Source organism: Dasypus novemcinctus, chromosome 26 (assembly GCF_030445035.2).
Source record: "Dasypus novemcinctus isolate mDasNov1 chromosome 26, mDasNov1.1.hap2, whole genome shotgun sequence".
NCBI classification, from domain to species: Eukaryota; Metazoa; Chordata; class Mammalia; order Cingulata; family Dasypodidae; genus Dasypus; species Dasypus novemcinctus.
In genome coordinates this window covers 52,240,031-52,255,536 of record NC_080698.1, presented here as the reverse complement: position 1 = coordinate 52,255,536, position 15,506 = coordinate 52,240,031, and the positions used below count along the sequence as shown (strand labels likewise).

Genomic DNA, 15,506 nt, shown 5'->3' with positions numbered 1-15,506 from the left:
CAGCAAAGGGGCCAGGGAGGGGCCTATAGGGCACCCTGGCAGACAGTGTCCCTCCCCACTAGGTCACAGTGTGCACAAGTGAACAGAACCCACGAAAGCCTCCTTTGGTAATCCTTCTTCCGGTCCCAGCAGCTCTAGAGTGGATGCTGCAGGGTGCTGGGCAGGAGAGGCAGCTTCCTGCTACTCCCGCAGCTGTCCTGCTGGAAAGTTAGCCCACCAGGGCGCTGTGGGGAGGGGCTGCTGGGCACAGGCCCTTAGCCCCAGGCTTTTGGACTTGCAGAGCCCAGGGCTGGCAGGTGGAGGGTAGGGGGTTTATTTTAAGTGCAGGAGCCAAAGTGGAGTATAAAGACAAGTTAGAGTGGGAAGGGGATAAGGATGCAAAGGGCCAGGCTGAATGTGACGGGTGGGGCAGACGTGAACCGAGCTTACCTGCAGGATCCAGGCATTCCGCCATTTAGGAATACAGGTCATTGACTGTAGCCCTGCTGACTTGTAAAGAAATCTGAAGTTCTATGTGCAATCTTCTAATTTTTAGGAGATTGGGTTTTTGGCAGGAAAAGATGACACACCCATGTTGAAGAATTTAGGGAGATTTGCATAAAAGTGGTACTTACAAAGCCCGTGGGCAAGATCAGGAGAAACCACCAGGGAAGGTGGAGTCTCTGGAGCCAGAAAGAGGGAGGTGGTGTTAGTACCCCTTAGCCTGCAGGGGTCAGCGAGCGAGCAGGATCCTTGCCTGAGGCTGAGAGCACCTGGCAGGAGGAACTGGAGGAAAACACACCCAACTTCCTGCTTTCCTTCTCGCAGATCTCCCGCTGGTGCCAGAGACTCTTTATACCTAGGCACAGATATTTCATTTCCTTATTCCTTTCCACTTAAAATCTATCATTTAAATGTTGCTTTTCTCATTCACCAATACATCTTTGAGATTATCCAACAAAGAGCTGCCTCTCTTTTTATTCCTTTTTGCCACATAATATTCCCTTGTGTAGATGTTCCATGATTTATTCACCCAATCCCTATTCCTATTATAAGCAATGCTGAAGGCAATAATTTACACATTCACCATTTCACATTTGTTCAAGTATTTCTGTAAATAAAGATGGCATTTCTGGGTCAAAGGTCATGTGATTTATAATTTTAAGAGATATTGCCAAATTATTCTCCATAAGGGTTATACCAATTTACATTCTCATCAGCAGGGTGCATTATCAGACCTCTTGGATTGTGTCAATCTGATAGGTGAAAAATAGTACCTTAGTGGAGTTTTAGTTTGTATGTATCTTACTGTAAGTGAAGTTGAGCATCTTTTTAAAAATTTTAGAAACCATCTTTATATTCTTTTCTATAAACTATTTGTTCATTTCCTTAGCCCATATTTTATTGGGTTATTAACTTTTTCTAGTTCATCTCCAGTTCTTTATCTCATGCAGAAATTCGCCACTTATCTGTAATAGGAGTTTCAGGCATGCTTCCCAGTTTGTTGTTTGTTTTTTGTCTGGCTTGTGGTTTTGCCCTGTAGGGTTTTTTGTTTTTTTCTTTTGTTCAGTTGAATTTATGAATACTTTTCTATTCTGGACTTTTGAGTCTTAGTTATAAAAGTCCTTCCCTGCTCCAAGATTATAAAATAATTCTCACATATTTTCTACCAAAATTTTTGTGGTTTAATTTTCCCACATTTAAATCCTTGGCACATTTTTTATTTATCCTGGTATATGTTGTAGTGAATAGACTGACCTTTCTCTGAACCCCCAGATGTGCAGGTTCTTGAACAAGAAATATTCTTTGCAAATTGATTCAGCAAATATTTGTTCATATTAAATAGTCCCTGAAAAATTCTGACTAGTAAATTGCATTGGTCTTGTTTTAGGATGACCTGATTTCCTCTCCCTTGTCACTCGATTAATGTATGAACTTGGGCACCCCGTTTACCTGGTGGGAGCCTTCAATTTTCTGGTTTGTAAAATGACAGTAATAGTTTCTGTCCAGCCTATTCCACAGGGCTGTTGGCAAAATTAACCAAGACAATGTTTATTCCAAGGGCTGTGGATGCTGAAAAATGCTAAGCACTGTGTAAGGTAGTAGATAAAATAGTGCCATAGCAGCACTTGATATTTGCACAGTGCTTATCACCATCTAAATATAACATCCCTCACAACCCTTGCAACATCCCTCTACGGTGTGTGCTATATAGTAGTATATATATATATATATATATATATATATATATATATATATATAGTATATATAATAGGTGCCCAGTAAATATTTGTTGCATATTTATTGAATCTTTCCTATTTTGTTATGCTGGGTTTGCCACTGAGCACAACACTCTAAATTCATGAACTCAGGGAGTTATGTTCCAGTGGCAGGGAAAGGTACTGTCATCAAAATAAATGAGCAAAATGTAGGGAATGTGAGAGAGCAAGCAATGCTCTGGGGAAAAATAAAGCAGGGAGGGAAGGAGTGTGGGGGTGGAGGGATACAGTTCCTAATAGGTGGTCAGAGTGGGCCTCCTGGAGAACGGGACATCTGAGTAAAGGCTGCAAAGAGGACAGAGAATGGACTGTGTGGCCATCTGGGGAGAAGGAACAGCGAGAGCACAGGCCCCGAGGTTGGCGGATAAGCAGAGGCCGATGGGGCTGGAGCACATGGAGCCAAGGTGAGAATGGTTGGAGAAGAATGAGAGGGGCAGGCGGTGAGAAGAGTGGCCAGGTCATGTACATTCTCGAAGGGCTTTGGAGGGACTTTGGTTTTTATGCCAGACACAAAGGGACAAATATTATATGAGTCCACTTTTATGAAATATCTAGAATAAGTAAATTCACAGTGACAGAAGAAAAGACTGGCGGTTACTAGAAGCTGAGGTGGGAAGGGGAATGGAGAGTTACTGCTTAATGGTAAGGGTTTCTGTTTGGGGTGATGAAAAAGTTTTAGTAGTGCAAGTTGGTGATAGTATACAATGCTGTGAAAGTAATCAGTGCCCCTGAATTATATATCCAAATGGTTAAAATGGCAGATTTTATTATATATATAATAAAACGTACATAAAAACAAAATTGTATGTATATATCTACACAATTAAAAAAAGAAATGGCAGAGCCCAGGACCACATCGATGGGGGTGGAGGGCAGGAGGCTGGGGGGACTCCAGAGCTGTCTTGACTATTGTGCCAAGGGGCTTGAGGACAGAAGGAATGACGGAATGGGATGTGGGGTGTGAGAGAAAGAAAGGAGTTGAGGGCAAGTCCCAAGTCTTTATGGATGAAAGGGGTGGAGGAAGGAATAATTTGTCCCTCCCATTTTGCACCTGGGGAAACTGAGGTCCAGAGAGGTTAAGTGGGCAGTCTGAGTCCGGGCTGCAAGTGGGCAGAGGCGGCCAGACGGGAACCTGCCTGCAGCCTGGACTCCCCTGCCTCCACGCGGGAAGCCAGGGGCACTGGGGGACGGGCCCCGGGGCCACGCTGAGCGCCCCCCACCCCCGTGCTTCCCCCGCAGGGGCAAGGCCCAGGAGGCGCGCAGCCCCACGCGGTGGGCGGCCTCGCCCTGGGACTGCCCGCTGGTGCTGCGCAAGCTCATTCGCAAGGAGGACATCCGCGGAGGCTGCAAGTGCCTGGTGAAGGCGCCGCTGGTCTCCGACGTGGAGCTGGAGCGCTTCCTGGCCGCGCCCCGCGACCCCCGCCAGGTGCTGGTGATCGGAGTCCTGTCGCTGCAGAGCGCGCCCGGCACCGCCCAGCTCCAGTGGCTGCTGGACACGCTGCACAGTCACCGGCAGCAGGGCCGCTCCTCGCCCTGCACCCAGGTTGGTCCCAGACCCAGCCGGCGGGGCCCCCCCTGGTTCAGGTGGAGGGTGGGGTGGGCCCGGGAGGACGCCCGCAAGGCCAGGAGCGCTATGGCACCCGCAGGCCGCCTCAGCGCATCAGCCTGCCTTCAGCTCCCTTGGCCTTGGACCCTGTGCACGTGCTGTCCCTTCATTATGGACGGTTCCATCCCTCCCTTCACCTTCCCCTCCCGAGATGAATGTCACCACTTAAGGTGGGTGACTTCTCTGGCCCTTGAGACATATTCAGGGCACTGTCCTTTTCTCCCAGACCACTCACCCCGCTGGATATCGAGAGTAGAGGACGTCCACCACGGGGCCTCAGGGCTCAGTAAACGTAGGCAGTCATGAGTCAGTATGGCCTGCGCAGGGCCCTGGGAACCCATCACTGACTCAGCGCTCCCAGCGTGGGCGGAGGGGGGGCGGAGGACAGCGGCATCAAACAGCAACACAGAAGGGCCTTTTGACAGCCAGGATCCCAGGAAGGGGCGCCCGCTGCCTGCGGGAGGGCCACAAGGGTCTCCCCGGGGGAGCGGAACGTCAGCAGGTGGACGAGGGTTCCTGGTAGAGGCAGTGGCCTGCGCGAAGGCTGGCGGGAGAAGGGGCTGCGCGAGGTCCCCTTCCCCGGGGCTGAAGTCCCAAGGGAGTCAGAGGGCCCGAGGCTGGCCAGGAGCACTTCACCCCATCCCACTGCCCGAGTCTGGTCACTCCTGAGTCCCAGGCCTTCTTCCTTCGCGGATTTAGGGCATCCGCTTGTCAACATTCCCGCAGATCCAGGTGAACCGCATCCCCCGGTGACCTAAGTAGAGGGTGCCGTGAGAATATGCGAGCTCCGTCACCTTTGCTAGATCACGGTCTTCTCTCACGCTCTGGGTTCTCTCGTGCACCACTGGGGAGCTGTCCACGGGGACACCCTCTCCAGACCCTCCTCCCGTGGGCCCGCACCCCCGCCAGGGCCAGGAGCTTAGGACTTGGAGCCCTTCTGACCAGACACGGACAGCCGTCGGCTCCTTCAGTCCACGATAGCACAGAGGTGCTCACGAGCCTCGGATAGCAAAGCCATGTCGGTTTCCTGGAGTCCACTTCTAGTTTGGTTCAACTCCGCGAACACCTGTGGGGGCTCCTTGCCCCGGTGGGGTCTAGCGACACGCGTAATAGTTCCTCTTGAAGCTATTAATTGGTCCCTGGTAGTTGCCCCTGACAGTGGGAATTCGTGGGTGGTCCAGCCCCACCGGGAGCAGCCGGGATGGGGTCAGGCCTGTGCTCAGGGGGCGGGAGCAGGTGACGGGCTGGGCAGTGGGAGGAGGGGCGCCGAGGGAAGCCTCGGTGGGAGGCGGTGGCGGAGCGCAGTGACTCGGGGGCTTCGGCCGTCAGGGCTGCTGGGGTCCGGGCAGAAATGCTCCCTGACGCTCGCGTGCCCTGAGCGCTGGCACTGGGGTGCAGCTCTGGTTTCATGCTGTACGTGGAAAGGTCTGTGGGCCTCAGCAGGATGGCCGGAGGCAGCCGGAATAAAAGGCAAATAAAACCGAGAAACAGCCTTCGCCCTCCTAGAGAATCTGTGGCATCCAGAACGCAGGAGGTGAAAGAGACCGGCTTTCCCTGGGATTGACAAGACCATGTCTGCAGTGTGGGGTCAGCTCGAGGCCCGGCACTGGGCTGCATGACCCAGGAGGTGCCCGGTGCGGCAGCAAGCATGGGGCTGGCAGGCAAAGGAACCCCCTGTACTGTGCAAAGGGGACTCCTGCACCGGAGGACGGGGACACCCAGGACATGGTTCCCACCCTCAAATCTCAGAAGCATTTCCCCAGGGTCACCTCCTGCGGTCCCCAGCGGCTGAGCTAGGGGATGTCTCCTGGCGGCGGAAGGTGGGGGGTGGTCACCTCCGTGACAGCGTCACCGTGGGAGGGTCTGAAGTGTGGCCTCTAAGGAAAGTGAGCTCCCCGTCCCGGGAGGTGTGCACAGCGGGGCTGAGCAGCCTCTTGAGCAGGAGTTGGGGAGGGGGTGTTGTATGGGGGCTCCAGGACCCGGATGGGACCCAGGCCTGGCCGAGTCTCCGGTAACCCGAGTGACTCTTCCTGGCACACCCGGGACACCGCCGCCTTCCTGTCTCGGCAGTGCCGGCACGACCCCTACCGCCTGCTGCAGTACGACCTGGACAGTCCCCTGCAGAAGGTTCCGCCGCTGCTGGTGAAGAAGTACGCTGTGGTGCAGGGCATGGTTCTGGTGAGCTGGGGTCCAGCGCGGCGCCGGCCGCCCGACGCCACCCCGTCTCAGCCGCCTTTACCTTGTGGGGTGGCAGACATGGGAGGGAGAGGGCAGGAGGCACACCCTTCCCAGGGAGGAAGATCATCCCGAGCCACCCAGCCTCCCAGCCCAAAGCCCCACCCGAGGGCCCCAGCCCTGGAGGGACCCGGTGCTGCCCGACCCAGAGAGGCAACTCATCTTCATCCGTTTGGAATAACTCTTTACTAAAAACAGTTCAACGTAAAAGAAAAAAATTACATATGTTTAGTATAGAAAGTTTGGAAAGAACAGTAGGAAATAATCTCTTCATTGTATCACCCGGACTCTCATTTGTTCATTCAACAAATATTTCCTGGGCACCCACGGGGCACGAGGGCTATTCTAAACACTGGGCATCCAGGCTGACATAGTGTGTCTGGCTCCTCTTTGTCTCTTTCTCTGTAAATAATTTGGAGTCATTCAAACGATGCCATGAACATTTCCCCATGCCTTTAAATAGCTTGTAACACCTCATTTTTTAATGGCTGCATAAGAGACTGTCATTTCATTTTTCTATCCATGTCCATTTATGAGATGTTGAGGTTATATCTTTTTTTTTTTTTTTTTTTTTGCCATAACATAATGCTGCAATGAGTATCCATGCACATAAATCTTCGGCCAGGTTTCTCATCTTGGAGACAAACACGTAGAGGTGGGGGGTGTGGAGAGGAGTAAGACAAGATCCCTGCACTTGGGGGGCTCCCGCCGTGTGGGAAGAGCTGAGCGAGCACTCAGCTTGGGAGGCTAGAGGCAGAGTGGTCTGGACCTCTGGGGTTGGGTGGGATGGGGGCCCCTGGGCAGGGAAGGTGCCCCACTGACCCCAGGCATCTGGAAGGGCATGTGACTGAGTGGCCTTTGAGTTGAGCTGCTCAGCGAAATGGGGGCAATGGCTGGGACGGTGGGGTCACCTCTGACTTGGGGCACCTGGGCAGGGGCTGGACTTAGCCACACCTGAGGGCGACTCAGGTGGGCAGCATCCCTTCCCGGGCCCCCGGAGGCGTGGACCCAGCACAAGCTCTGAGAGTCCCTGGCGCCGCCCTCCCGCATCCCAGAGCTCACCTGATGCCCGGAGGGCCCCCCACCTTGTTTCCTTCCTGTTTGTCAACAGATGTTCGCTGGGGGCAGGCTCCTTTTTGGGGGCTGCGTTTTGAATGGATACGGCTTCAGCAGGCAGAATCTGCTGAAACAGATTTTCCGGGCGCGGCATGATTGCAAGATGGGTTACTTCCTGCCGGACAACTACAAATTTAGGTAAAATAGGAAACACATGGGATGAGGCACATGTCCACAGAGGGATGGGAGGGAGAGGAGGCAGATTAGGGGAGGGGCACAGGTAGAGAGGGGCATGGGGGCGTGGCGCCATGGAGGAATGAAATAGGGAGGGGTCAGAGATGGGGGGCCGTCTTCGCCTGTCAGAGTGACAGTTCCTATTAGCTATGTGTGTCACACAAACCGCCCCGTGTGACCCAATGGCAATCACTTATTATGCACAATCGCTTATTATGATATACAGTCACTTACGATACGCCCATGGCCCGGGGCCCGATGGGCTCGGCCAGGCCCTTGCTCCTGGGATCTCTCCAGTCCTTAGCTGCAGTCAGAAGTTGGCTGGGGCTGGAGGGAAGCTTTGCTCACTTACGCCCGGGACTGCCACTGGCCATCAGCCGGGGCTTCCTCTCAGCCTGGTGGCCGGGGTCCAAGGTGAGTGTCCTAAGCTGTGCAGCCCTTTAGCGCCCTCCAAAGTCATGGGGCATCACATCCGGCTGCACCCGAGTCCCCAGGGCCAGGCCCGGCGCAAGGGGGGGCGGTTAGACCCCATCTCCTGATGACGAGAGTGGCAAAGAAGGTGTGGGCGTGTTTTAAAAGCGCCCCACCCTCCTCGGTTCCTCTTCCATGGGGCGACTTGATTAATAGGGGGAATCACACCAGAGCCTGGTAAGGCCTGGAGGCCAGCAAGGTGGGGGCGGGGGGGGAATTCATGGTGTCCTCGCAGAGAAGATGGACAAATGTTTTTCTGGGAGCCACGAGCGGCCGGAGCTTAGCCTGCCCACATTTTTTCCTAATTGTGCAACTTGGGTGACTAGACGTTGGCTGGCTGACGGGTTGTGCTCTGAGCGCGTTGAGATGACCAGCTGAGGTTCTGGGCGCCCTCAGCTGCTAAGAGGTGATTTGGGAGGAAGAAGAGCACACGCTCCCCTTTAGGTCTGGGAGGTTTCCTGCCAGTGGATGTGCAAGTCCCAGCACAGTAGGCCATTGAGTGAAAAAATAAAATGGAATCTTGGAAGTTTGCTTACAAGCTCAAATGAGAATCATTCAAAGAAGGAAAAAAAGCTGTAATTTTGGTTACCTTACGGGAGGTAGCGGTGTGTAAAGCGATGGCGGTGTCATGCCTGGTTGTTAACATGTCATTTCTGGGGTCGCCTGTTTTACGAGGGTCACCGACAGGCAGCTGTACCCTCAGAGCTCTCTGAGGGAGAGGCCCTGGCCGTCCCTTGGTGGGAATGGCGTCTTCCTCGGCCAGGGTGTATGCTTAAGCTGCCCGGCTCTGTACGATGGAAGATTCTAGAAAACCTCTGAGGTGGTGAGGTGGAGGGAGAAGGAAACGGTGTAAACACAGGGAGGTGGGCAGAGCTGGGAACCAGGTGGACCCTTCAGCCTTCTCTTTCCTCAGAGGAGCAGGCCACGGAGACCGTCCTCAGACAGGGCCGCCTGGTGGGGCGGAAAGGGCAGCGGGGCTGCTTGCTAATGGCCAGCAGAGGAGGCTGGTGAGGTGCCGGGGAAGGCGGGCTCTCAGCTGAGGCTCATGGGCTCCGGCCGAGGTCAGGGTGGGCTCAGGCCTGGCGGGGAGACTGGCTTCTGGCAAACAGAACAGAAGGGTGGGGGGCAGGCCAGGCCAAAGACAGCCAGGGTGGGGGGCGGGGGGCTTCTGGGCGTGGCCAGCCAGCCGAGGCCCTGGGGAGGTCCCAGAGGCCTGGGGAGAGCCCTAGGGGCTGGCGGCCTCCTGGGGACAGCACTCCCTCAGCAGCAGGCAGAGGCCTGGGACGGGCTCGTGTCTCTCTGGCTGTGCCGAGCTGAGCTCCGGGACTTGCACGCCGCAGCCCCTTCTCTTTGCATCCTTGGCTCATCTGGCAGGCCTGGTGCATAGCAGACCCTTGGGAAGTGTCGGCCAGGTGGTTTCCTAGGACTGGGTTTTACCCCAGGACGGCAGAGTAGAGGTCAGTATGAGGAAGAACTGGCCAAGAGACGCGTCCTCCGTCGGCCACTTGCTCTCCCTCGCACAACAGCCCATTTCACCATTTCTTGAGCAACTAATGTATACCTGGCCCTCCCCTGGGAGGCCTTTGAGTAAGGGGGTGGCTTCGTTAGAGAAGATGGCTCTAGCTCTCTGGTGTGGCACTGGAGTGGCCCGGCCTTTGTCTCACCCCACATGCCCTTGACACCTGTCACCTCTCTGAACGACAGTTCTGCACCTGCCTGGACCAGAGCTAATTCCTAGACAACCCCTTCTCCCCTGCTGGCCCATCAGGTCCCGCGGGGTGGGCGCTTGCCCTGCTCACCCTGACAGCCCTGAGCCTGGGGCAGGGTCCGGCCCCACTGGAGCCCCCTAAGAGCCTCGGACGGAGGCCCTGACACCCTGCCCTCCCCACCCCCACTGCTCAAGGTCGCGCCGCCTGCAGTCGGTCTGCTTCCCCCTGGGGTGCCCCCAGCAGCCCCATGTTGGCTTGAGTCGGGTTCTCTAGGGTGGAGCTGAGCTCAGAGTTCCCGAGGAATGCTGAGCCATGGTCTGTCCATGCCCGGGGGGCACAGGGAGGCCGGCTGGGGGCAAGGTGGAGCCGGGGCGAGCACCCCCTGGCCTCACCTCCATGCAGTCCACAGAGCACCAGAAGTCTCAAGAGACCTGCTCCCAGGGGCCTTTTTCCAGCCACCTCTTTCCAGCCAGGGCTGGGGGGGCGAGGGGGAGGCCGCCTGGTCCAGCCCTCGGGGCAGCGAGTGCAGATCCAGTCCTGGCCATCAGCCAGGCCTGTTCCCAAGCACCTGCCTTTGCAGCGCTGTCCCACAGCCATCTGGGTAATGCAGGCCTCTGGTCGGTGACTTCCTGCAGGAAAGCCGGCCACGGGCCCTGAGCTAGGAGCCCCTAGAGCGGCATCTTGGAAGGGGAAACCGAGGCCTTGTGAGGGCAGGGATGTAGCCTTGCAGAGGCAGTGTGCCCGGGCTGTGCTGCAGACTGGCCTTGTCCTCTCTGGGCCCCCTCTGTGGAATGGGGACATAATTCTTTCAGGACCCTTTTTAAAGGAGTGATTTGAGAGAGTCAAAAGCTCTAATATATGACAGCAGTCTCTACTGACAGAGTGCTTTGTAAACTGTTATGTACTCCGTAAACCCCAGAGCCCTATGTAACTGTCAAGTGCCCTGTAAACCCCAGAGCCCTACATAAACTGTCAAGTGCCTTGTAAACCCCAGAGCCTATGTAAACTGTCATGTGCTCTGTAAACCCCAGAGCACTTCGCAAACTATTACAAAATCCATAAAAGACATAGTCCTCTGTAAACTGAGGTGTCCTATAAATCATAAACGGCCTTGTAAGCTGTCATGAGCCCTGTGACGTGCTTCAGGGACTGTCATGTACCCCGCACCCTGCCAAGCATGTAAACAACAAAGCATCTTATAAACTGTCAAGTGTTCTGTAAAATGGCAGAGTGCTTGATAAACTGGAATGAGGCCTGCTAAGACAAAAGGCTGTGAGAACTTGAGCATTGCCCCATGACCCTCAACAGGCTTTGTAAACTGTAATGTTCTTATAAACTGCAAAGCAAAGGGTTTGTAAACTGTAAAGTGCTGTACATATGTTAGGGGAAACTTCACCACTGTGCCACTTGATGGCACTCTGACCTCTCACCAGCCATAGAGGAGGCAGGGGGAGGCTGAGGGATGTAGGAGGGAGTGACATCAGGGGACCCGGCTCCCTCCTTGAGTCAGCTGTGCCTGGGGCCCACACCCTCCTTTGTCCCACCAACCAGGACCCCTCAGAGGATGGTGCTGTGAGTAGTGGGCCTAGCCCCCACCAGGCCCCTCCCGTGCAGAGCCTTTCTGAAGGAGGGCAGTTGGCCCGCCTCAGCTCCTCAGGGCCCAGGAGGTAAAGGCTTGACCCACAAAGACTCAGGGAAGTAAGTATTCAACTAGGGGAACTGAGGAGAAGCTGTCAAAAAAGCGGAGGTGGCTTTGCCTGTATCTGGGTGCCATGCTGGAAGCTCTTTGGGGTGCACCATGTTCTGGATTCCCAAGTGCCCACTTTCCTGAGGCCACTGATGGGGAGAGAAAGGTCAAAACTCTGCCACTCAGGCTGTGGAGCCCCAACGTTGACAGGCAAGAAGTATATGCCCGGAGTTGCACCCCTGGAAGACAAGGGCTGTTGCTTTCTGCAGTCGCCTAGGAGGCCTATCCCAGGGGTCAGTCCAGCTGCTCTCTGTCAGGAGCCAGGGGCCAAGGCCTGGGGTGGGGGGCTGCCTCTTGAGCCATATTTTGCACATTTTTCCTCCCAGGCAGCGCCCCTCAGGTTTCCCCAGGGGAGTTGTGACCTTTGGAAACACTCCCGGTCCCTGGTAGCTGAGCCTGTCTGAATTTCCTAGGACAGCCATAGCAGATTACTACAAACTGGGTAGCTTAAAACAATAGAAGTGTACTGTCCCACAGTGCTGGAGGCTGGAAGTCTGAAACTGAGGCATTGGCAGGGCCACACTCCCTCTGAAACCTGTAGGGGAGAGACCTCCCTTACCGCTTCCTCCTTGCTGGTGATTTTCCAACAATCCTTGGTGTTTCATGGCTTGCAGCAGCAGCACTTCAGTCTCTGTCTCCACCTCCTGTGTCTGTCTGTCTGTGTCTTCTTAGGGGCCCGCCCGAGGCCAGCATGACCTCATCTGAATTTAACTAATTCCATCTGTGATGCCCTGATTTCCAAAGAAGGTCATGTTCTGAGGTCCTAAATGTTAGGACTTCAACATATCTTTTTGAGGGGACCCAATTCAGCCCACAACTCATTCCAGGGTCATCTCGACTCCCAAGGGCTGTGAGATGGACCCACAAGATGATGCTCCCTAGAGGGCACACCCCACTTTTTTTTTTTTAAGATTTATTTATTTATTTTTCTCCCTCCCCCCCCCCCCACCCCGTTGTCTGTTCTCTGTGTCTATTTGCTGCGTCGTCTTCTTTGTCTGCTTCTGTTGTTGTCAGCGGCAGGGGAATCTGTGTTTCTTTCTGTTGCATCATCTTGTTGTGTCAGCTCTCCGTGTGTGCGGCGCCACTCCTGGGCAGGCTGCACTTTCTTTCGCACTGGGCGGCTCTCCTTATGGGGTGCACTCCTTGCGCGTGGGGCTCCCCTACGCGGGGGACACCCCTGCATGGCAGGGCACTCCTTGCGCGCATCAGCACTGTGCATGGGCCAGCTCCACACGGGTCAAGGAGACCCGGGGTTTGAACCGCGGACCTCCCATGTGGTAGACGGACGCCCTAACCACTGGGGCAAAGTCTGCACCCCACTCTTGGGAACAGCAGTTGGCTGGATTGGCAGCCAGCGGCCCAAAGATGTGTGATTTCAAAGTTGCTCGCCAAGCCCGCCATCTTGTGAGTTTTCTCATCATGAGCGCTCTGATCCCAGGGCAGCCCTATTCTAGCCAGTGGGAAGGCAAGTGTGTGCATGTTGGGGGAGGGGGTGGTTGGGACAGTTCTCCTCCCACCTCTGGCTCTGGCACCCAGTCTTGCCCCCACCACACAGATGAGGATGCTGCTCAGGCTGCTCTCCCTGGCTCGCACGGAGCATGCCCCCAGGCCCTGGACCCAACTGCTCCTTCCCGTCCTTCTCTGAATCTCGTTCAGGTCTCCCTCCTAGAAGCCCTCTTGGGCCCCCACCCCCAGCTGTGCTCCCTCATGACTTCTCACCCTCTGTGGTCACTTGCCCATTTCCCCCCATCAGAGAGTAAGCTTCTCGCACAGGCCAGGTGCATAGTAGGACCTCAAGGCACTTGGCTGAAAGCATGAAGCAGTCTCTGCTATCAGATTTGCTCTGTGCCCTTGAATGAGCCACCTCACCTCTCTGGATGTCAGTGCCCTTGTGGGTAAAATGTGTCCCGGGGGGCTGTGCTGCCCAGGAGCATCCCGCCACTGGCACGTGTCTGTAAACGGCAGGTGGCCGTGAGGGAGGGCGCAACATGAGGTGGCTCTGTGCCTGGCGGGGGATTGTCTTGACCCCCTTTCCGGTCTCTTTGCACCCTTTGTCCAGCCCTCCTGCCCTCGCCACAGACCTTTCCTGGGGTCGGAGTTGTTGGGGGCACAGAAGTAGCCAATGAGCGCACCAGGGCAAATCCCGTCCAACCCGGAAGCCGGGGAAGCCGGCCTCCCGTGAGTCCCTGGGTCCCCAGAGTGCACAGACTCCCCCTTCACCAGCCCCGGGGCCCCTCTGGCTCTGCCTCCCTCAGCACTGCCCCTCTCCACATTTCCTCCCCGGCAGCGTTTCAACCGTCATCCCAAGCCCAGAGGATTCTGACTCAGCAAAGAGGGCGATGTTGGAAGAAATCCAAGGAAGCTTCTCCTCGTTGGCCCTGGTGGACAGGACGGAGAAAGAGCCCTCTGTGGAAGCTGAGAAGAAGTAGGTGGACACACCGGCCCAGGGCTAACCCCCCCACACCCCCACCCGCCCCCCGCCCGGCCAGATGGGCTTGGTGAGCCGCAGAGCCCCAGATGCCACGGCCACGGCCAGCTGCGGGGCCGTGGGCAAGTCTCTCTCTCTCTGTCTCTCACACACACACATACTCAGGACCCCAGATCCCCCACAAACCCCCAACACCTGGCCCATCTTACCAACACAGTGTCCAGTGGAGCCTCGAGGCTGCTTCCGCAGAGCCCCCGGCAGTGGCCTGGGTGGCGGGGACTGAGGCCCTTTGTTGACTTTGTTCCAAAATCCCAAAACCCCGACCCAGGAGGCCGAGAAGGGTGGAGCCTGCCCCACGGTTCCCCGCAGGAAACGCACTAGAACTGTCAAAAGTCCATTAAGGCGGTGGCGTGGACCGTGAAACGAATCCTGGTTCCACGCGTTTGGCGAGAGTGTTCAAATCCCACACTTCTCATCAAGATAGACAATCAAAACCGGGAGGGCCTAGGAAGGTCACAGGGGCCCCTGGCACCCCCAGGTTGGAGAAACGCCCAGAAAACAGGGCTCTGGGTTCTGCGCAGACTTGCACCCTCCCCCCTCCTGCCACCACTGGCCTCTCTCTCTCGCTGTTCAGAGTGAAAGAGCCTGAAGTGGAGCCACGCCCACCCAGCAAAGGCCGGAGGGACAGCAAGAAGTCCTCTGGCTCCAAGAAACTGACGGCCAAGAAGTGATGCCTCTCCACCAGCCACAGGCCTGCCACTGCCCCCCACCCGCCCCTGCCTCCCCGAGCCTCTGTGCAATAAAAAGCCTGCCTCCAGCATCCGGGTGCGGCCTGGGGAAGGCGGGGCAGGCGGGCCTGAGTCCTGCTCATACAGGCCAGAGGCCCCCAGCAGCCCTGCTCCAGGCCAGGGCCTTGGAAAGTGGGGCTTCCTCTCTGGCCAGATAAGTGAGCCTGAGATTCACCCCTGCCCAAGGTCCCAGATGTCTTACTCCAAGGGCTCACGCTCAATGCTGCAGTCACAGGGGGCGCTGCAGAAGGGACTAAACTGGTTTCTCCTGCCCTTCAGTGGCTGGGGAGGAGCTCAGATTCCAGCCCAAGTGGGAAAGAGGGTTCCATAAGAGGGAAGAGGGAGCCAGAGGAAGGCAGACTGGCTGGGAGAAGAGGCAAAGGGAGGGACAATGAGAAGGGAGAGAGCAGGAGAAGGAAGGGAGGGTGGGGAACAGGGAAAGAGGGGAGGAAGGGGGAAAGGAGAACAGGAGGGGAGAAGGGAGAGGGGATAAAAGGCAGGTAGTAGTAGAGGAGCCTCCTCAAGGGACCCTGGAAGTGACACCTGGAAAGCCAAAGTCCTGTGGGGACCCCCAAGACAAGCTCGTGTCCCCACTTGGCTCCGTTTACCAGCACCCTTTGGGAGCTCAGACACCCCTTCCCAGAACTCACAGTCCTAAAGACACCTTTCCTCCCTCAAGGGGGCCGGCCGGCAGGCCCTCTGCTCTGCTGACCTGTCCCGTCTTCCTGGGGCACCAGGAGGGGGGAGTGTGGCTCACTAGAGCCAGTTTCCCAGGAGCAGGGGGGAGGGCTCCAGAGCGTCCGCCTCGGTCTCAGGCCCGGATCTGTGGTCGGCACTCAGTGATTTGTTCTTCGTTTAACTTCTTGTGCTTTGTAAGATATGCTTTTCTAATCTGAACTTTTTTGAGGTTTAATTTTTATCATTTGTATTATTCATTTACATTTTTTAAATTATACCTTTTCCCCACTAGAACT

The 15,506-nt window shown here is 55.9% G+C and overlaps 1 protein-coding gene across 1 annotated transcript; it reads left to right on the top strand.

The window, feature by feature from the left end:
* Positions 1-2,636: 2,636 nt before the first annotated feature.
* On the top strand, positions 2,637-14,945 carry LOC131276115 (uncharacterized protein C3orf20 homolog). The gene is made up of 6 exons (XM_058288521.1): positions 2,637-2,662; positions 3,498-3,801; positions 5,935-6,042; positions 7,211-7,353; positions 13,604-13,741; positions 14,379-14,945. The coding sequence occupies exons 1-6, from the start codon at positions 2,637-2,639 to the stop codon at positions 14,473-14,475; spliced, it is 816 nt and encodes a 271-aa protein (XP_058144504.1). The 3' UTR covers positions 14,476-14,945.
* Positions 14,946-15,506: the final 561 nt, after the last annotated feature.